At 37.1% G+C, this 23038-nt stretch overlaps 1 protein-coding gene across 1 annotated transcript in view; it reads right to left on the bottom strand.

The window, feature by feature from the left end:
* The window catches only part of LOC143156531 (dynein axonemal heavy chain 5-like), a 175048-nt gene that overhangs the window by 72851 nt on the left and 79159 nt on the right, over positions 1-23038 (bottom strand). Inside the window, exons 44-56 of the mRNA XM_076330176.1 lie at positions 22206-22340; positions 20992-21181; positions 18242-18459; positions 17009-17320; positions 11831-11920; positions 11496-11732; positions 10811-10978; positions 6793-6999; positions 5486-5815; positions 3934-4140; positions 3604-3846; positions 2606-2760; positions 62-726 (exon numbers count right to left, since the gene is read on the bottom strand). Of these exons, the coding sequence (XP_076186291.1) occupies positions 62-726; positions 2606-2760; positions 3604-3846; positions 3934-4140; positions 5486-5815; positions 6793-6999; positions 10811-10978; positions 11496-11732; positions 11831-11920; positions 17009-17320; positions 18242-18459; positions 20992-21181; positions 22206-22340 (3157 nt within the window). The remainder of the gene's footprint in view (positions 1-61; positions 727-2605; positions 2761-3603; positions 3847-3933; positions 4141-5485; positions 5816-6792; positions 7000-10810; positions 10979-11495; positions 11733-11830; positions 11921-17008; positions 17321-18241; positions 18460-20991; positions 21182-22205; positions 22341-23038) is intronic.

Here is a 23038-nt window from a genome sequence, read left to right as displayed (position 1 = left end):
GATTCTTCTCACCTTTTTAAAAACAAACAAACAAACAAAAAACCCCCAGATTTTACAGTACCTGTTCTCATGCGTTCAGACAAACTTCCAACATTCGCAAACTTCTCTTTGTAAACAGCTTTGTAGCCTCCAATGAAGGACAGGTAAGATTTTGGAGTCACAAATGTTCGTCGCCTATATCGTTCAAAGTATTCAACACATTTTTCAGCTACAATATCTTGAAATGTTCCCATGGTGTTAACAACACTCTGTTTCACTTCATCTGTGCACTCAATATGGTAGGAAACTAAAAAATGCTGTGCAACTGCTACAAGAGCATCTTTAGGCCAGCGCTGGAACCAGTCCATGGTACAGCCTGAAATCAGACCTGGAAATTTGAGTGCACGGGTTCTGAATTTTTCCCCAACAGGAGAAAAACAAAGAACAACATGCAGGTTATTACGAACTCGAGCAAGAAAGTAATTATAAAGATTTTCACCAGTGGGAGTACGCCTTGGATACTCCTTCTTCATTGCCGGTATCAGGTCTTGTGTGATTTCGCCTATTTCATCTCGTGCAAAAAGATTTGAGACTTCACCTGAAGCCAAAACATTGTTCATGTACTCAAGAAATGATTCATCTCTGATTTCATTGTCTGTGAATATAAAGACAATGCCCTTTCCTTTTTGCCCAGCAGTGCGGTACAAGATTTTCAGATCATCCAAAAGGTTATTGGTGGCATATGTTCTGGGATAGAAAAGGATTAAAGAAAGAGAGAACAAAAATTACACATCATTTTAGGAAATATCTATCATCTGGCTCAGCTTCCTTAAGGCGAGAAAAAAATCTACATAAGAAATTAATACCATACCTCCTGGTTTCATTTTTTTAGGGTTTTTTTTCTTAAGCATTTTCCCAAAGTGAATGATCAGTACCATAAATCATGGGAAAGGAGGTGAAATCAACAGAATAACATGCTGGAAAAAAAGATGGTAAGAGCAATACTTCATCTAAGGTGAGTATGCTGCTTTGCTTCCCTACAATCTGTGGACGTAAACTCTTTGTTAGAACTGAAGGTTAGTACAACTGGATTAAGTTGTCAAGTAGGTTCTGATACCTGTAATCATTACGTAAATACAGCTGGATTATCTTTTGAAGATATTGAGAGCAGGTTAAAGGAAATCATTAAGAGACAAGAATAACCAAGACTGAGGTTTTTATTGTGTTATTTGGTTTAATTGAAATCAATGCCATACAGAACATCTCCCAGTTCTCTTCTAGCTCCATCTTGCCACTGCTCTATAAATATCCCTAATGCACGCACTGCAGAAGTTGTAAAACAATCTAACTTCAGTTTGCATGTGTCAGCTACAGTTATTACAGTGATTTGTGGTATTCCAATAAGAACATAGGAATTTCTCTACTGAGTCAGAATCATAGAATCATAGAATCATTTAGGCTGGAAAAGACCCTTAAGATCAGCGAGTCCAACCAACTGCTATCCAACCAGAATAGTAGGCCATCTAGCTCAATACTCTTAACACCAGCAACGGGAAATGCTACTTAGAGAGAAGACATGAGCTAGCATCCACTCTTCACTGCTCATTTCTTTCTTCCCCCCTCCATATTCATAGCCATTGTATTAGGAATATTAGGAGGTATGTCTATCTTGTCCTCTCAGTATCCATTTATGAACCTGCTGATACTGTCTTCCTCCACAGCCTCCTGTGGCAAGTTGCAAAAGATGACTATCCACTTTGTAAATACACGCTTTCAGCTACCTGCTTTTAGCCCACCTCCAGTTAGCTTCAGCAAATGAACCTTTCTTAAGTGACTGAAATATTTGCCTTATCGATGCATTTTGAATCTTGCAAGTCTAGGGACTCTATTCTGTGACTCTACACTTTTTTCTTTCCCTCCTTTTTGTGTTCCCACTGTTCCTTCCTCCTGCTTCTGGGACACAGGAAGAGGCTGTGATATGTCTGTCTTTCCTTTCATCAGAAACCTCATAACGTTTTTCAAAGACCTGATATATCTCTCTAAGGAAGATTTCTCAGTGTGTTGAATAGTTTGCAGAGTGAAATACACACTGCCGGCCCTCAGTGCTTACCCCTGTAAACCCTATGTCAAAAGAGAAAGAGATGGAAGGCAGTAGTTACTCCCAGTCACTTCAAATTTCTACAAATTACTAAATTCCAGCACTATGTACTGTTAAGTCATTGATGGCAGTTGTAATAATACAGTCTGGGTACATAAGCATCTATAGAAAAAGTTACTATTTCCCCTGGCCATCAGCATTGGTCTACTATGCAGAATACACCAGCAGATTATTCCATGTTATTTTAGTGCAAAATGGTATTTTAGTGGGATTTCACAAGGGTGCATTGCAGACTCAAATGCTGAAGGAAAGACAGATTTCTTGTCAATAGCATAAAGGCAGCAAAACAAAGACCCAGGATCTGTCACCTATAGACTGTGCATTTGCACAGACGCTTTTGATTGAAAATGTAGTTTACAATGAGGGATAAAATGTTTGACAGGTTTGCATTTCTTTAAGTTGATTGTGAGATGTTCATTTCGACAGCAAATTAAGGAGCAAATGTCTATGTACACTGTATTGTGTTACCTTGTTAAAGTAATCTGAAAGCTCTCATATCCAGCAATATATGACGCTAGTCTGGTCAGACTCTGTTTTCCAGATCCACCCACACCCACCAACAATGCATTTCCTTGTGGAGTACAAATAATCCGTGATATTTTAATCAAATGGATGATTGCATCCTGTGTATTGAGAGAAAAAGGGATGAAAAAATGTGAAAATAATATAATGTATATTCAACTAGAAGCACATCACCAAGCAACTGCCTCTCAACAGCTAGATGGCTTCTCTGGAGCCTGTGCCAAAGACTCAGTCCTGTACTCATCAAAATCAACAAGAGATTTCCTCCTGACTTCAGTGGGCAGCAGATATAGCCCAAGAGAAATGTCCTTGTATAAAGCTCATATGAAGCAATGTCATATGCAGTGTTTGTACTTAGCAGAGCTGAGGGCATGTCCCTTAGGGGACAGAAGGAAAAGTAGAAAAAATGTGGATTAACACCCTTCCCCAACCTTTTAGCTGAGCTATTTACAGGCTCTCTCTATTTAATAGGCTGCCAAAAGTAAAATACAAGTACAGTATAGACATTTCTTATTCCACTGCTGTATTTATCTTAGAGCAAGAGTTAATCTGAAATGCCCTAAAAATCTACCAGACCACCCAGTTTAAAGCTGAAGAAAGCATCATGCATCAAGAGACCTTTGAGAAGGAGGTAACTTTCAGAGATGCAAGATGACATTCACAATCTGCACTGTAGAAACAAGTGAGTTGTGCTTTGCATTATGCAAGGCAGGAGAAAGAAAAGATGGGGAACTGCAAAGAGATGGAATAATTTGTGAGAGCGAAGGCAGCTGGGAGACAGCAGCATGGTTTTATAGAGTTTATTTGTAAGGCTCGTTGGATACAGGGGCTAGCCATTCTGAGCTATCTCCAAAATAATTTGATAGAAACATACAAGATCCATGTATCAGTAAGTGCAAAAGACCTGGCACTTTCTGTATTAATATAATTACAGACACTAATACCTTGAAAAATACTAAATCCATCTTTGATCCTCTGATGGTTTCATTGTACTGTTGCATGAACATTTGTAATTTTTCAGCCAAATAATCCAAAGATGGGATAGGCTCATAAATTTTAGGAGCCTTCAACTCTTCATCATCAGGTTCATCTCCAGTAGCTTCTGGGACATCACGCAAGAAATCCACAAAGTATAATTCTGTGGATTTATCTTCAAACAGATTTTGACCATGTTCTGCAGAAGCAATCTACAACAATACATTAAGGATTGCTTTAGTAATTAAACATTTCACTGACCTCTTTCTGTGGCAAATACTGGACCACTATTTGCCTACCTTTTTCATCGTATCTTCAAACCAGTCTTTATCACTTTGGCTGATGAACCTGTCTGCAATAACACGTCTGCATTCATGCTGGAACAAGGCTACCAAAACACTGATGCTCTGGCAGACTTCAGAAGTAACTGTAAGTATTCCTTGCCAAATACGACTGAGGTCTCGTAAATTAAAGATGTAATGAAATTTAGCTGGAGTGGGTAACATCTACAAAATAATGTCATAAGCTATATTCAAATAACTACCAAATAAAACTATTTTCTATCTAGTATTAAATGAATATAGAAGTTTTCACAAACTTCAAAATCAATATTGCATTAAAGCAGAAATACATGCTTGGCATTTAAGAGGCAATGGCAAAAATGAAGAAATGACAGTAGCAATGACCAACTCTTTAATTTCACATAAATTTCACTCAAGTTTCTTTGAATCTTTCAAGTCTTGAAGGGTAGCCAAGACAGGTTAGTTAATGATGGCATTAAAGGCCACAGTAAAAACGTCAGCATTGCTTAACCTGTGGTGTTGCTCTTGCCCTTTCTTCCAGATCATTTCTGTCACTCTCTTTTGTCCTTTCCAAGAACATGTGAGGAAAAGTTCATGAGGAAAAGGAAAAGTAGATGAGGAAAAGCAAAGAAAAGAGAGTAGAAAAATGAGAAAAGAGGATTTGAAAAAATTAACAACTTAGCAAAAGCTACATTTTCTCTATAGGCAGTTAATTAGCAGTAATAAACACCATTTCTGTTGAATATACTGGTCAATAGTTGACTGGTCAACAGTTTCACTAGAACTCTCTCTATTTGCCTGTGTAAGCCAAGTTTATGTCTACAGTTGAGTTGTTTGGGAAATTCTGACCAACCTTTTTTGGACTAGAAAATATCATTCATCAAATCCCTGCCTATCCTCATCTTTCCACCACTCCCCTCCACTTTTTTCATTAGATCAAATTTGGCACACATTTCTGTGCTGTAATTTTACACTTAACTTTTCATATTTCATTCTACACATAAATTTTATTTTCTATTTCAAAGCAACATTTGCTTAAGAATTGCAGTTAAGAGTCTTTATAATCTGTTTGAAATGGAAGAATTAAATATTTAGAATTTACTAAATATCAGATTTCATTTGTTTTGAACTGATTCCTGCTCTGCCAAATTTGACTTTTTTCCTTTAATTCAGATCTTTAAAGTTTCTCACAATCCCAAACATCTTTACAGAAGATTCCTATCTAATTTTTAATTTATGGTTCCTTATGCCCTTGACATTTTCTCAACCAGAAGACCTCTAAATCTTCCTATCAGCTATGCCTACTATATTATATAATGTAATTCTTATATTAGCTATAGAAGGCACTGCATATGATTATGTTTTTAGTCAGCTAACTAGGTGCTGATAGCAGCAAATTCAGAACAGAGGCATCAGCCAGCAGTTATACACACAAGTCACAGCTTCACAATCTGAAGTATGAACACATATGACAGTACAAAAGACCTGGGTCTTGTTGCTTTCTCATGGTACAGCTGTTTCAAAGGCTTCTTAACAGATGTAATTTTACCTTCGCCTTTGTGGTCTGCCAAACCTTTCGAGTTGTAGATACTAACGCTGAAGCCAGTTTACATATTTCTGCAGGGAAACCTCGTTGTTCACAGAAATAGCCTTCAGCTATTGTTCGAAATATTTTGTCAATAGAGGAATTGGAAGGCAGTGCGCAGTTGTAGATGGTGAACTGGCGTTTCAGGCGCTGTGGGATGTCGTTCCGACCTCCCCCAGGGTGAATCATAGCAGCTACAAACTGGATGTCAACCACATTCGTGAATTCTCCTGGCTTCTCCAAATTGTAGAAACCTTTCTGTTCCATCAGCTGTCTTACAATCTCATTGGTGATCTAGTTATCGCCAAAGAAATGGAGCAGTTAAGTAATTCAGGGTTCTCAACTTAAAAAAAGGAAAGAGGAACTTTCCAGCATAATAAATTAGTAGACAGAAGGAAAGACTGTCTTATCTTTCTCAATTTCAGGTATTCTGCTGGACACTTCAGCAATTTATAAAGCCATGCAACATGGTACCAAGCTCTCTGATGCAGTGGATTGGCTGCATGGAAGCTTCACGTGCTAAGTCGTTGTGGACATGAGGTCAGACATTCAACTGGATTTCCATAATATCAATCTAAGAAAACTCAGCACTTTAAAGTTTCAAGCCAGGCTATATATTCAGATTGACACAGGCACTTAGATAGTGACAAAGAATGGTTAGTTTAGCACAAAGTATAGTCACACATTCACTTATATAGAGGCAGTGAGAGAACAGGATTACAGAGCTATACTGGGAGCAGGAAAATTACTTTTTCTTAGCAGTACTTTTTTTTAATTTAAGTCAGATTTTCAGAGTATAGGTCTATAAGTATTCATTTATCGATACCTCAAGACATCTCACTAGTCTTGGATGTCAACTGTGATGTTAGATTTCATCTAATAATAACTGTACTTTCAAGTCCAGAGTGGATGGAAGAAGGAAAGAGTCTCTGATTGCTTCTTGGATTTGCATGCTTCCTTTCCCAGATTGTTCTTAGTACAGCTAGTTTGGAAATTCTGCAAGCTCTGTATGTAACCAAAACAAAAGGCTTAAAAGCTACAATGATTGCACCAAGTGGCTTGATGCTGACCCTAATCTTTTGGGACTGACAGCTTATCACTCTTGGCAAAAACTGGCTTGGGGAAATTACTTTTAGTAGACGTACTTGGTCTAGTCCATATTATCATACCTTTTTCCTAAACTTTCCTATTTTTGCAACCCACAGATCAGCATTTCCACCACCAGCAATGGTAAGACCACCTATTCCCAAATGTTAACGTTCTCCTTTTACCTGATCACCCCATTCATTAATCACAGGCATGTTGATGTCATCAATAAAGACAGTCATTTTCTTCCCTGCCGGAGGACCGTATGTTGTGCCCATTCTTTTATCTATGTAACTTTCTATGCTCCTCTGGAACATATTTGGCAGAGTTGCAGAAGAAAAGTTTAGGCATTTGGTCAAGTGAACATCAGGATCATACTTGCTTGTGTAATCCTGCAAGATAAACCAATTATAAGTAAAGTGCACCAGTAACTCCAGATGAATTCAGCCAAAAGGAGACACAGATGCTCAGTAGCCCTGCAAAAAAACAGACAGCTACAAAATCTCAGCCCTGCTATTAACTTCAAAATGTCAAACAGCAGCTTATTTAAGATAAATATACCATCTCCAACCTCTCAGTTAATGTTTTGCATAAAGTTTCTAAGTATTAAAATTTATAAGCTTTTAACAGACTTCACTAAGTTACAACAAGTAGATGTGACAACTTGGGATGCAAATAAACTTTGCATTAGCAATTGTTAGGGTTTTTCTAAATTCAAGCTGTTAGTGATGATCTGTTACAGCAGTCTGCAAGGAACAAGTGAAAAACGAAATCCTTTTTCACGTTTATACTACAGCACCACATCTTACAACAAAAGCAGTGTAAAGGAAAGGTAATGTAAAATTAAACCCAGCTACATTGCATTTACTGATATATATCCTCTCTTAATGAAGAAAGGAATCCTTGGGGTCTATGAATGCATACAATTCCCACAGCTGCTGCTGATGCCCTAAAGCAACAAAGTTCCACTTTTCGTATTTAGTGAGGTTTTATAATAGAACCGGAAAGAAAAAGATGTGACACTGGAGTCACACCAAGGCATATATATAAAGCATGGGGTTAAACCACAACAATTTTATTTAGCAAGAGACCTGGAACATAAAAATAGTAGTAAATATTCCAGACTTCCAACATTATTTCTTTTTAAAGATTCAATTCTTCTGCAATGATGACAAAGTTGAATATCATTTAAATTCTTATCTTTAGAACAGGGTTGACTAGAAATGTTCCCATTTTGGTACCTCAGAAAAATAAACCTATATCATTGCTGATTAAGTGCTTTAAAAACAACTCCAGTGAGACATACACTCTGTGTGACAATAGAAAGGAAGATACAGCTAAGCCTGCTCAAAATATTTTGATGAATAGTGTTAAACTCTTAATTCTGTTGATACAATGTTGATACAATGATCTCAATTTAAGAAAAGGTGCCCTTCAGAAATAAGTTTTTCTCAGACATCACACAAATGACAGTCTACACATGCAATGTACATGCAACAGTCCTGTATTTGGTAAGTACTCTTGACAGCTGATGGGTTGGATCAAGGGCAAAATGCTGCCTGGCAGTTGAGAGAGAGAAATGAGAAAAAATGTGAGAGAAACAGCCCTGCAGACACCAAGGTGAGAGCAGAAGGAGGGGGAGAAGGTGCTCCAGGAGAGATTCCCCTGCAGCCCACGGAGAAGACCATGGTGAAGCAGGTTATCCCCCTGCAGCCCATAGAGGAACACGTTGGAGCAGATATCCATACTGCAGCCCCTGGAGGCCCCACGCCACAGTAGGTGGATGTGCTCTGAAGGAAGCTGTAGTACGTGGTGAGCCCACGTCAGAGCAGGCTCCTGGCAGGAGCTGAAGCCTACGGAGAGGAGCCAACACAGGAGCAGGTTTTCTGGCAGGAGCTATAGCCCGTAGGGGAGCCACGCTGGTGCAGTCTGCTCCTGAAGGACTGTGCCCCGTGGAAAGGACCCATGCTGGAGCAGTTTGTGAAGGACTGTATCCCATGGAAGGGACCCCAGGAGGGAGCAGGGAACAGCGTGAGGAGGAAGGAGCGGCAGAGAGGAGCTGTTATGGATTGACTGCAGCCCCCATTCCCCATCCCCCTGCGCCGCTCGTGGAGGAGGAGGTAGAGGAGTCGGGAGTGAAGGAGCGACGTTGAGCCTGAGAAGAGGAAGGGGTGAGAGGAGGGTGTTTTTAGTATTGTCTTTGTTTTTCACCATCCTATTCTATTTTTAATTAATAATAAATTAAATTAGTTTCCCCAAGTCGAGTCTGTTTTGCCCTTGATGGTAACTGGTGAGTGATCTCCCTGTTCTTCTCTTGACCCGTGTCCTGTTGAGAAGGAGGGGGGAGCTAGTGGTTGGGTGGGGGTCTTGCAGCCGGCCAAGGTCAACCCACCACAACTATGAATACACAACTATTCAGAAAACACACTTGTGTTTTATTCGTTATGGCATTTCAGAATCTTTACATGGTAATAGTAATATTCCACAGTACATAAATGAGAACTACCTTTGAAAACGAAGAGGTTATTTAATGGGATTATTTTTGTTATTAAACTGTCAGATTCTGGGTGCAATTTTCAACTCTACCATACCAGTTTCATGTTAAATTCTGGGGTTTTTGCAATTCATGAATTAATAGTACAGAGAGTAAAGGTCTTAAAAAACACTCTGAGTTCTTTATTTTGAAATATACTGATACCTTACTCAACACTGAAGATTACTTCAGATTAATTCAGATTACTACCTGACCTGTCTTTACTTTTTCATGAAACCAGCTGCTTATATCTAGAAATTTCTTTTCCATGAGGTATAGTAAAGCAAAATTCTACAGAAGGTGAAAGCAGAAGGGAACAGTTGTGAAGGCAGTTAACTTTCACTCCTAACGTCAAATGAGATCAAATATCTACTGGCATTATGCTTCCTTGTGTAAGGAACATATCCTGCTCTATAGAATAGACACGGGGGAAGCAACTCCCAAGAATCAGCTCCAATTATTTTTAGGGACAGGAATGGCAGCTGAAGGCTGGAGGTTGCCAGTATCTGGCTAAAATCCAGTATGCAGAATATCAAGACCACCACCCAGACCCCGCCTCTTCACTATGCTAAAATAGTTCTCCAGCTGGTGCCAGGAACAGAAGTTGACATTACACTGGCAGGCATGTTGGCATCAACAGCTAAGCTGAAAAAGTAGTATTAATGGCTGCTGGCATTGGTACAACTCGCTTTATGTCAGGGCTTAGAAAGCACATGGCTGAGGGACACAAAATGGCTCTAGATTTTAAGAAAGCCGAAGGTCAATTTAGGCCAGAGTTTTTCAGTTATTTTCAATTTCATGACCTCTGCAAATCATCCACTGGAGGTACAGATGTCTGTATGGCAAATTCAGCTGTCCCAACAGTAGATCAGTTTTATTTAGCTGCCTCTCATTGAGCAAAGAGTCTACAGATTCCCCTGGAAATCATAGATGTCATGCTGAAAACCATTACACTTGCATTTTTTCAAATAAGGGATGCCAAGTTTGGTATGACATCTGCATTTGTTCAGCCTTTTGATTATTGGCTCTTCTATAGTAAGTTATTAATTTTTGAAGTGTCATATGATTAACCTGCACCATTTTATAATATGGAAAGCATGTATTTGTTAATTTAATAGCAATCCTGTTATTATTTTCTTCTACAGAAAGAACAATATGTCATTTTCAGTGAAGGAATTAAGAGAGCAGATGATAAACACTGAATTTACCCTCTGAAAAATTACCCTGAGTAAAGAAGGAAGTTCTTTATTTCTCCTCAGTCTGGCTTGTGAAGAAAGTCTGTGCAACAAGGGTGTACAAAAGATCAGTTCACACATGGCACCACCAACAAAGCACAGGGAAATAAAAAATCCTCCAAGGATCAATATTTTCTTAGCAAAATCTCCAATTTGACTTCTCAAAAGAAAAGAAAGCATATGAAAGAGCATTTGTCACATGACCTTGTGGCCACGGTTAGCAAAGTTTAGAAGAACCCTTTATACTGTAGTATAGATACTTACGTTTTTTGCTTGTAGGCCATGTGAGTTCTGGCAAAATGCCTCAGTAAGAATGCTAGTATATAATCTGAAGAAAAATCAAATTACTCTTACACTTCAATTTAACATTTGTGCCAATGTCAATTATTGCAATGTTATCATACAAGCTATTACATGTTTTTCCATTCCACCTACCTTAATCATGACTGTTTTTGCTGTTCCCTGTTCCCCAATTAGAAGAACAGCTTTTCCTTGCCTCATGATAGTGTGCATTAGAAAGTCTGTTCGGACACTGTCTACATTTGGAACTAGAATGGAAGTATATTCTGGTACTGAATCTTTAGGGTAAATATATTCAGGGAGCTGCATAAGAAAGACACACAAAAAGTTTGAGATTTTCTACCTGCCCACACAATCACATTGCATCAGAACACAAAACCAAATGTACTTTATAAAATGTACGTTAGCAAAACTTTCCTTCCTGAAAGCCAAGCATCCATTTATAATCAGTCAGTACCTTAACAAACTTTTCTAAAAGGATGTTAGACTAATGGGATATTTTCACTCCACTATTCTCTGTTACATGAAGAAAGCTTTTCCTTGCTGGGACTTCTTAAATAGTAAGGCGATAGACAGTAGACAAAGCTAAGATCACTTCTGTTTCACTTCCAAAGCTATTTCAAATGCATGTTCCTAGTCTCTGCCAAAGATATTTGTGGAGAAAAGAATCATTCAAAAAAGGAACTCTTGAGCATTTGGTAGGGTTAATCTTCCTAATGAAATCATGCAGGGTTTTAAATAATAAAATAATACGCCACTTACCAAATACATCTTTCTTGTATACTCATTAAGAAAGCTTAACATGTCACAGCATACGAACCTTCTTTGACCAGTGCTCCCACTGGCCACAGGCATTGATACCAAATTCAAACATGGTTTCTTCTCCGTTCACAGCTGGAAGTTCTTTCACTGCGGGGTGCTTCCGTAAGAACAGCTCCATTTTCAGTCTGTCATCTGGTTCCAAAAGAGCTCCGGCTGACCACATTATAGCAAAAATGAACAAGCGAGCAATATGTTCCTCGCTGAGCTGCTTCTCATGTCGGTCGGACAATAAACCCTGCAAACCAGATGCAATATGTAACAACTGCCCTCCTAGAACAACGTCCCAGCACAAATAACAGAATGAGAGAGAGAAAAAATGAATGTCATATCTACCTGTAGGAGGTCAATAGCTTGTTTGATGTACATACATTCTAAAATTGGCATTTTTGGTGTCACAGCAGAGAAAACAAAATCTATCACATCCTGGAAAGGAAAAAACATCGTTTAAAGAATCTATTTACCAGTTTCAATGGTACGATTTATTCTTAGATGAGACCAATTTCTTAATTTCAAATATATTCTAAACTTTATTCCAAACAACATTTTTCCCCATGTCTGGGATTATAAATATTCAGACTTAGACCATTAAATTTTTCTAACAATAACATATTAGAAAAATAAATTTGATGTACCACAGTCAGCAGAATTATTCATATGAGCTCCATGCAGCCATTTCCTGAAGAGCAATTTGAAGACTGCTTTTCAGTTACATCAGGGATCTGCCATTTGCTCTTTCCACTGGAGATTTTCATCTACCATTGCCATTTTTGTAGTGGGAAGATAAAAGCACTAGAATTGTTGTAATGATACGTATATAATGCACAACCTCACCACTATATATTTCTGTCTATCTGATCTGTTCTGACTGCACCATAATGTACCTATCCCTCTTGAAACCAATACTCTCAGTTTTCTGTAGAACCCTGGCAGGATCCAAAGGGAATTTTGCAATTGATTTTAATGGAACCTGGACTTTCCTCAGGTTACTCCATAATGATGGCTACCACGCCTGCCTTTGCCAAGTGTTCTGCAACATCTTTAGCAAAGTCTCAGATTGACGTAAAGTCCTCTCTGAGATTTGCAGTGCAGAATTATTTTAAAATATCAGTTGCCATCCATAGTACAGGCTGATTTAAATTATAACCTACTTTCACCTTCATTTAACAATTTTTAATATAATTCCCTCCCTATGGGTTCCATTTGCCTTTGTAATCTTTGGAAATCAACACTGCCTACTCATTCTGGGAAGTAAAAGCACAACAGGGACACTATGGGAGAGAGTAATTTTGGAGGATTTCCATTTATGGCTCCCATGTCCTGTCAGTGAGAAAGCTAAGTCAATGAAGACATTCAATCACCCAAAGATGTAAACAATCACCTAGATATTTTTGAAAAATCAGTGAGCTGCTTACCCACATACTCACCAGATTTATTCCAATTTTCAGTTCACTTTTTTTGCCACTAAAGTTCTCTAAATACCCTATGCTGAGTATTTATTGGCACAGAGATTGAATCAAGGTTTTTACCCATCCTCCTGAGTTCCATCTCACTAGAATAGTGGGTTACACACACAACAAAGATATATATTATGAGAAAAAACTCACTTAAGCATCTTAATCTAGAATAGGGCTCGTGGCTAAGTGGTCTGAGAAAGAAGACAGTCTGAATGTGGGCATACATAGGAGGAGGGAGGCTTAGAAAACATCCCTTTTTACGTTATTTCTTGTTGACTAGCAAAAGTGCTTCCACCTCTGTGTGTTGCTTTTTGTGGCTTACCCTCTAAAATGCATGTTTTGCCCCCAGCAGTACATAGGGTACTCAGGTGACTAATGGGGGGTTTGTGGGTTCCACAAGGAATGGGTAGAAGTAAGGCACTGAAAGCAGCGTGGGAGATTTGAATTTAAAGACCTTTAAAATTTGGACCTAAATCTCTCTGAGATTCAGTTTCTTCACCTGTAAAATAGACTAGGTGTTTCACAGGGCACTGCAAATTGTTTAATAATTGATTTGAGACACGCAGAATAAGGATATTTCATGAGTCAAAGTAGTCTGTACTTTCAAGAGCCCAATTTTCACCACAACAAATTTCATGGTACTTATGATTCCAGTGAGGTTTGTGTAATTCTTGTTCTTTGAGTTTATGGAAAAAAAAAAAAATAAGGTCCATATACACTAATACTTTATTACTACTATTTTTAAAACAATACACAGCAGAAAGAAGGATGCAAGATCAAGATAGCAATTAGCATGAATTAACTACTTATTACGGTATTTTGTTTGGACAGAGGGTCTGGAAAAATGAGTTTGGCCATGACAAATACACACAAATTGCAAAGAATTTGGATCAGGAATTTGCTATACCTTACAAGGAGACTGCAAAATGAAGTCAGATGGCAAAAACTCATATGAGAAAAGACCCTTTCGCACAGCGTACAGTCACTGTGGAACTCACTGGACTGTAGAATCCTCTTTAGGACAAGAAGTTGGCAACATACTCAAAGGGTTTCGACAAGCACAAGAACAATTAAATAATGCAAAGTTATTACTATTTTTAATATTAATTTGAACATCAGCATTTAAACTAAAAAGCTAAGAAAGTCTTTGGGTTATATATTCAACTCTATGCTCCAGAGGCAAGAGCAGCCTTTACCCAAATAAGATTAGGGTGAGATTTAATGTGGAGGGAGGAGTAAGTCACATCTGACTACTCTGCTGTTTTTAGAACTTCTCTGAAGTCTCCAGAATAGGTCAATAAGGGATCCAGGACACCAGATTTTATTAAAAAAAAAAGGAAAGTGAGTGTGATTTAAAAATTACTAGGGTTTTTTCATTTAAACAGTACATAGACATGCTGAAACTTATGTTACTCGTAACATCCGCCACTAGTTTGAGCTTCGCACTTTACAGACAAACTAAATAATGCCACTCAGGTAATTATTTTAATTATTTCAGTTCTTTGAAACTGTCTCGGATAATTACTTCCATCAGCTAAGCAATTATGTTGCTTACAAGTAGCAGCATCATTCACAGACAAGAAATTGGCAGTACAGTTTCTAAATTTAAGAGAGTAGAAACTTTAGATGGGGATAGGAGTTTACTTTAAATTACTCTTAAGCAGGAAATGCTGCTGAGAAAAAAGAACTGGGAAAGGGAGGGTGAAAGTCCAACCCCTCAATCACCATTTTGAAAAAATCCTGTGGAAATAGAAAGGACTCAAAGATAATCTCAATTCAAAATAAAGTTGATTTTTAGGGTTTGTTTGGGAGTTTTTTTGTTTGTTTTTTTTTTAAATAAATCCTTGTCTTTTGGACTACCTCCTGTCTTTTATATAAAAACAAATTACTTACAGTAGAATTTATAATATACATGAAAAGAATAAATACATTCCACTGATTCACAACTATCATTCTCTGGTGCTTCCTCCTACGTTATTGCTACTTGCTGTACCTTCATTAATGATGATTTTATCCAATACGCAGCCTTTCAGTGACAAATACTATTTTTATTAGCATAAATAATGACTGTTTCTTGTAAGCAGATTGGAACTACTATAACAGTTGTCTTAAATCTATTTTGGTTGAATTTAGATTGATTTCAAAAGGTCTCCATAGGTATACTTAAAAACTGATTCTCCTTAGTTACTGTATTTCTATCTATAGCCTAAACATTTTCTTGTAAAACTCAGATATTTGTAAGCTGCTTATATCCATGCTTTTCTTAATAGTAGCATTAAATTCACCAAGGTCTGTATTTGGGGTTTGACTACCACTGTTGATGCATCTTACTTCATAAATTTTCTTTTAGAATTTATTTATCCTTTTTTTTTTATGTGGGGGAAAATAATTACTGTAAAAAGAGCCACCTGAATACAAAAGTAGTGTTACCCTCATCTGTAAAATCACTGTTATCGCTTCTATTATTTGAGAAGCAAAGATAGCTCGTTAAAAGTGAAAGAAAACTGACAGCATGACAGCTTTCATTTACATTTTGATAGTTCCAAATGCAGCCTTCAGCACAGAACTAACTTCATATTTCACTGCATTTTCATCTCTCAATCTAATAAAATACATATTTTTCTGGACTTTATTGCTATTGCTTCAGGCTTGGGTATTTTAAATGTTATTATGTTTTCAGAGCAAGTTGTAGCATAAAATATAAATAGAATTGTGGCAAAGAAGCAGTAAATTGACCCACATACACATTATTTTGGAAGCATATTTTAAAATTCATTATCAGAATTATTTCTCTTGCTGCTGCAGTAAATACTATGTCATATCATTATGTTTTGGAGGTAGCACAAAATGAATAGCTTGTTAAACATTGGTTTTAACGTAAAGGAGCACTGAAATGAAACATATCTGTAAGAAGACATTTGTTAACGTTCAAGGCATTCTAAAACTATATTAATCACTGCTTTTATCATGATTTATAAATAAACTTTCTGAAATGTCACTCAAAGTTCATTAAAAACTGCATTTGTAAAATCCAACAATGATGAAAAATATTACAGGAGAAATCCTGTGAAATCCAACACCAATTACACAAGAAAACTGGCAGGAGAGAGTCAATGGGAAAGCAAAGTATATAAGGAAGTTGCATGTGTTCCACAGATGTTGAGGAGATCAGAAGATAACAGCGCTGAAAGATTGCAAAACAATAACTATTTCTTTAAAGAATTCCAAAGAAAAAATAAGAATTTCAGTGTAATTGAAAACAGCGTACTACTGAGATTATGCTTTTAGATCCACTATTGAATACAACCATCCATAATATTAATGAAACCTTTTTAATGATTCAGTATGCTAAGGTCAAATGGAGGAGAAAAAAAGTTCGGAATTCTCCCTTTAGATCTACTGATTGAACACGATTTAGTCAGAGAATGCATCAAAGAGATGCCATCTCAAAAATCTCCTTCGGAACAGAATCATGGATTATAAAATCAGAAGAGACCACTATAGTCACCTGCGCTGAGCTTCAGAACACCACAGAGCACAGAACTGCCCTTAATTAATTTGAACTATAGAACGTCTTTTAAAAATAACTAATGGGCCAAATGCATTCCTGTTGCAGCCGAAATTGAGAAAGATTCCACCAGAATGAATCTAGCTTAATTTCTTTCCAAATTTACTTCTTTACATTTAAAACAAACAAGGAAGTTTATCCACTCCCTTTATGTATCCTAACAAGAATTAAAATTTCAGTAACAATTACAGCCAAAGAGAATATCTGTTTTGCCAATATACATTATAAAATACTCACAGATTTAACAATTCATTGTCAACTAACCTATGCAGACAAAACAAAGCATCCAAATTATTCATCTGTTATAGTTTCACTCATTCATTAATGTTAGAGATAATTTTCTCTTTTTTTTTATATCCTTCATCCTTATTTTATTACATAAACAAAGAGAAGTAAATATTTGAAAAAGCACTGAGGAAGAAACAATGCTTCATTAAATAAAGAATAAGAAATGCAATATTTTTTTTCTCAAGTTGTTGAATTAAGTACCTGAAATACAGCATTAAAGCAATTCCATAGGACATCAGAGTATGTAACAGGTAGCGTTTGCAGCCAAGCTCTTAAAATAGGTTTCCAATCTAACACCGAAGAACTCATGAAGACCATCCCATTGCGAGAAACTGTTGCAGGGGAAGCATTGTCAATGTTGTGAGGTTCAAAAATAATTTTGCAACTGGGGGACATCGGAATACGATCTCCATTGGCCAAAGTAAGGGTCTTATTATCGTCCAGAACAGAGTTCAGATTTTCAATCCATATCGCATCAACAGGTCCATCCAAAACTATCCAGATATGCTCACCCTAAAAAAAGGAGACACACACACACATGCAACTTTACGTACATTGACCAAAAACACACATTTGCTTAATCTCAGAGAACGTACTCTTGGATACAAATAATGAGTCATAATTTGGTGCTGATTAGCTCAGCAGGAACTGCAGTTTTTATAATTTGCTCAGTGATTTTAATCCTTCTTTTGTTATCCTATGTCACACCAAAAAGGATATTAAGGAATAGTGACAAAAATTAATTTGGGCTGTTCTAAGCATGAAGCTGTCCCTTTCTTCTACAAAAGTACATCAGGCAGTGCAGCATCCACCAAGGTGGATGAAAACATTTCCCATTAAATACAGTCACAAACACGGTCACACAGTCAGTCCTTGTGGGATGTTACCTAAGTATTTCATGTAAGGCTTCCCATTTTCCAAGTGAGAACTGAATGAAACTTCTGAAGATTTGAGTGTAATTATGATTCCATGAAACATCATCTGCAGGTTTGATAAGAGAATTGGGAAATGCCTATACTGATTTCTTACCAGAGCCTCTTACATTCTTATATAATTAGTGAAATAGAGTGGCAATGACATAAAACCAGACGGGAGAAAATTAACTTTCCTGTCCTCACATCAAAACATGAACAGCCCTTGTTTTTGCATTTGAATGGTGGGACTACCTGCTTATAGAAGGAAGCAAAACCCTTAAAATCTCTTCCAATTTAATTCTGGAACCTCAAGTGCTTGGGAAGCCTATTGCTCTCTGGCATATACATGTAATTGTGACTCTGGCGTACATCGAGCTATTCAGACACAAAGCAAAACTAACACTGTATTTTACCATTTGATTTTACAATGTAAGATCTTTCACATAAATGACAGGTAATAAGACCTTATAGGAACAGTATTAAATGTCCTTATTAACTGTCATGATACAATATCCATTACCTTCTTTGCTTTTAAAGTTTTTCTCCATAATGTAGAGAAAATACCATCTGTCCAGTCATTTGTAGCAACATCAAGGGTACCAAACATCTGGGAAGCTGTGATTGCCTTTGGGTTCATTCTCATCTCTTTATGAGGAGCACCACAATCTGTCATTGCTTTCATCAAAATATTAATGCATTTTGTCTTTCCTGCACCAGTTGGACCTAGAGTCATCATACCTTAAAACAATACAAACATGGTTTAAAATGAAATGTCAAAATGTCATGCTACCATTTAATGGTTCTTTGCATCAATGATCCTTGTTTTATTTTTATCAAAAGCCAATACAAAAAAGATGTTTCTCACTCCACTTACTCAATGTTGACTGAAATGGAATTTAAAAATATTATTAAAAGGCCTCTATAAATGTCTGCTCTATTATGATAGGCAAGCCTATGTGGGTCTGTATCCTCCCTCAGGCAGTTCTGTTCCTTCTTCTAATTGGAAAACACAACTGCCTTTTGATGTTTGCATGCAATGACATTGACATGTCTGGTTGTAAACAAAACCAGTAATTTCTAAACGTATTTAATGAGAATGAGTAGTTCCCAATGATATACAAAATCGAGTGTATCTTTCTGATGCAAAAATAACAAAAGTATGTACCTGCATCCATCCATGCTGATATTTTCATACATTTTTCTTACATAAAAAACAGTTAACAGCATCCACACTTTTAATTTCATCAGTGTATACACATATTGCCTAAGGAAAAGAAGCCATATCTTCAACAATACATTGAACCTACAGTTGATCCTTTTTAGTTGTGTTTTCTAAATAAGCTATTCAAAAGGCCCAGAGTCTGTCCAAAAGCAGATGGGACATTCAAACTGAGATTTCCAAAGTCATCTAAGGGAGCTAGATAACTCCTGTTGACCCTAGAGGAAACTGGACAACATAATCCTTAGTTGGCTTTGAAAACCTCTTCAACAAAGGTATGGAACAAACGATCACAAACCCAAGTTACAAACCTAATCCAGTACAATGCAGACTGCCTCTAAAACTAAAGGGAGCTGAATGTTCCCAAAAACAGTTTGGGTACCCAGACAATCACTTTACTCATGCCATAAGTTATATATGGGGAGATCTAATCCAAGCCCCTCAATGTTAATGGAATGGCCTTTCTGCTGGTTTCAACAGCATTTGAAAACTGTTATGCAAAAGAGACTTCAGGATCCATGCACTGAATCTCCACGCATACGTGCACACACGCATATGTGTGTGTGTGCATGAGCACTCCATTTGCATACATTGCCTCTATTTCAACCAAGAGAAGTCATGCATTTTACAGATTTTTCCTCATTACTTGAAATCTCATGGTTACCTCTCCACAAATCCAAGGGTCCATGAGTAGGACAAATGGAGGTCAGGAAAACAGAGATCTTTTTCCCTCCATGCAACAACTTGTGTCATAGAAAGGCCCTGGGCATCCAAGCGTTAGGCCATTTGGAGCTGCATGACCCCTGGGAATAGCAGGGACATGTGGAGAGAAGAGGCATCTAAGCAGAATGCCACAGAATCCCGGAGACTTTTGGGGAACAGTGGTCTGTGGCGACTCACAGACCAACAGCTTCTTCTAACAAGAGGCACATTTAATCATGACTGAAATCATTAAAACTTTCATGGTTCCTGTATAGATATAGGTGTTGTGATTTGATATGGAACATTGAACCCAGCGATCTGGATGTAAATTTTTAACTCAGCACAGCATTAACCAGTTCTTTGGTCTAACCTATAATCGGAACTAAACCTTTGAGGCATTAAGCTCTCAGACTGTGCTATGCAAATGAGGATTTCCTTTTATTTGTTCCATTAGTTTAAGCTTACTATTCTCTTATTATGACATGAAAAGAGAGAATAAAAAGGATGGCATCTTCATAAATCTTTGCTACTTTAGTTACACTTCCTTTATATTTTCTCCTTCATATACAAAAAAAATCTTTACTTGTTAGAGGTTGGGGGGTGGGGGACACGTCAAAGCAGGGGTTATTTTTTTTTCCACTCAGCTATGAATTGTAAACCTGGTTTTACTACTGTCTTTGGTACCCTTCCTAGGGCAGGATGAACTTTACTCATTAGCCTTTTGTGCACTGTAAAAATGTATTTTCACAGAATCACAGAATGGCTGAGGTTGGAAGGGACCTCTGGAGGCCATCTTGTCCAACTCCCCTGGTCCAGCAGGAGGTAGGCTTATTTCTCCTCAGTTGAAATGGCCAGAATTGAACACAAAGAACAACACTTGGAATTATACTTCATGATTGGTAGGATCTATCAAAGTAAAGGTTTGAGAGATTACTTTCTGTAATCTTCTCAGCATCATAATCTCACAGTAACATTAAACATGAGCTTCATGACTGAACTGTGTCTGAGGGCAACAATCATTTACAGAACACTGAACAAAATCGGCTGTTTCTGAATTTTAATGTATACTCTACATTTTAACTTGTTCCATAGACATTTCAATCACTGAAGGCCACACTCATATTTCCCATAAAAATGTAATACACCAAAGCTAAAATCTCACTATGTGTGCATTGCACGCTAAAAAAAAGTTGTAACAGTTTCCTAGCAAAATATCCACATAGGCTTTAAAAATGACATCTGTTCAATTTTAAAATACGTTTTTTGTGAGAATAATCTGCATTCTGTAGCAGATAATATAAAAAACTATTGCTTTTCTGCAGTCTCAAAACCTCATCTAGTATGCTAACCATGTCGGACGCGTTGAGTTTCATACAGCTGAATGAGTTTAAGTATCCATGGTGGATGATGAATAAGCCCTGCTTTCTCTGCCTGTTTCTGAATGGCTGACTGTAGTTCAGGATACCCAGCTTTATCCAGTGTAATTCCAGGGAATAGGTCATTAATGAGACTCATAAATAAAGGTTCATCTTCATCCACCTGTCAAGGATAAAGTAGGGGGAAATACATTATTTGTTCATTGAAACTATTATTACAGCTGTGAACAATCTTCAAGAATATGCCATTTAAAAGATGGCAGTAGAAAACCTTATCTTTTCCAAAGCAAACATTATAATTACGAATCAGTTTTATAACATGAATTTCATACAATGCAATCACAAGTAGTAATTTCTAAATTAAACACTTAAAGCTTATAAAAATGTTAACATCTTAATACAGTTTTCGTCAATATACACACACACACGTTTCTTCATTTGTTACATAAACCATCAAGATTTATTCAAATTTATTTTGCCTTGGATTTTTTATGATTTTTTTCCTTCTGTAAATCACTGAAGCATGCCTATAGGTTTGAACACTTGTACCAATGAGCTGAATAGATTAACATCAGAAACAGAGTAACTGGTTCCATCACAAAACTGGCTCCCAAGGTAAATACACAGAGTCTAGACATGCTATAACCTTTCAATTACAGCAATAAAAAGAAAGATGAATACTTTAAATAGTAATATCGAAAGAGACTAGACTATACAAGTAGGCACTACCTGCTTCCAATTACTTCACTCATTGCAATTCTTATGATGTTCTGAAAAGGCAACAGACTCCCAAGAAATTTATAAATTGAAATTCTGGATTAAGAAGGATCTTTAACGACATTATTAAAAGTTAATACAATGTATTCTTCCTTTCTCTCCTTAGATAGTGCAGAAAGAATTAAAAACAAGAGCCAATTAGAGGACCAGGTTAGGTCCCCTAGGTTCTGATGGTATTTCCAATGATTTTTTCAGCTAAGGCTTCTGATGTGTTTTCCTCTCTTTAAAAGACAAATAGTGCTCACACCGTAACTGTATTCTGATTCTCCACTCACTGATAGACCATATTAAAAACTGCAGAATAATGTATCCAACTGCTGAAGAAAAAGATCTTTTCAAAGTTCATAATAAATACACTTACAAATGCAAACAAAGTACTTTTTTGGGGAAAGACACCAGTGTTACAGTACCAGTTTGGAGAGGTTCATGTCCCGCAGAACTCTCATCACTACGGTTTTCTCTGGCTCTTTGGGATTTGATCTTTTCACTGCTCCAAGTGTTCTTAAAACAGACAGGATATTTCTAAGCCCAAAGTCATAGTGAACCTTGAAATAATGCATAAACACAATTGGTACCACAAAGATTAAACACTTTAAAATCAAGTGAGGGCTGAAAACTAAATTCATTAAAGAAATAAATATGCTATTGAACTTTTAAAGATTATTAATTTTACAGCTATTCATCTTTTCAACTGGATTTCCAGTTGCTATCATATCCTGAAGACGTTTTCCAGTGTTGCATGTCCATACCTGCCCAAGTGTCCCTTTTGGTGGTAGACTACCACTTTCACAAGTCATCTGTAACAGAGCTGCATCTTCTATCATTTTCCTAAATTCATAATTTGCCAGATGCACAAACAGCAAACCACACATCTTCAGACTACCCTCTGTTTTCTGCTCATGCAAGGACTGTTGTTATCTTGATATATGGTACTGGGATTCGTGACTAAAAGGTCCAATGTCTTGCTGATATAAAGAAACATACTGAAATTATTCAGATACAATTTGTTATATGTAAGCCTATCCTATCCTGTACTTAATGACTTTCTGCTCTGTGGATGGTTTCATAACAACTTGGTTCAGAACAGAAGGATTTACTTCCAACAGCCACGTGCATCCTAGAGGTGAATCTAACCAGCTTTGGACTTAGGCAGGTAAGGGCTGGAATATCTTCCCTTTCACTACAGATGCAGCTGCATATTTGCAGAGCCATACAGACATATTCAATTAATTTTAGCACTTGT

The sequence above is a fragment of the Aptenodytes patagonicus genome, chromosome 2 (assembly GCF_965638725.1).
Source record: "Aptenodytes patagonicus chromosome 2, bAptPat1.pri.cur, whole genome shotgun sequence".
NCBI lineage: Eukaryota > Metazoa > Chordata > Aves > Sphenisciformes > Spheniscidae > Aptenodytes > Aptenodytes patagonicus.
This window is presented reverse-complemented; position numbering and strand designations above follow the sequence as displayed.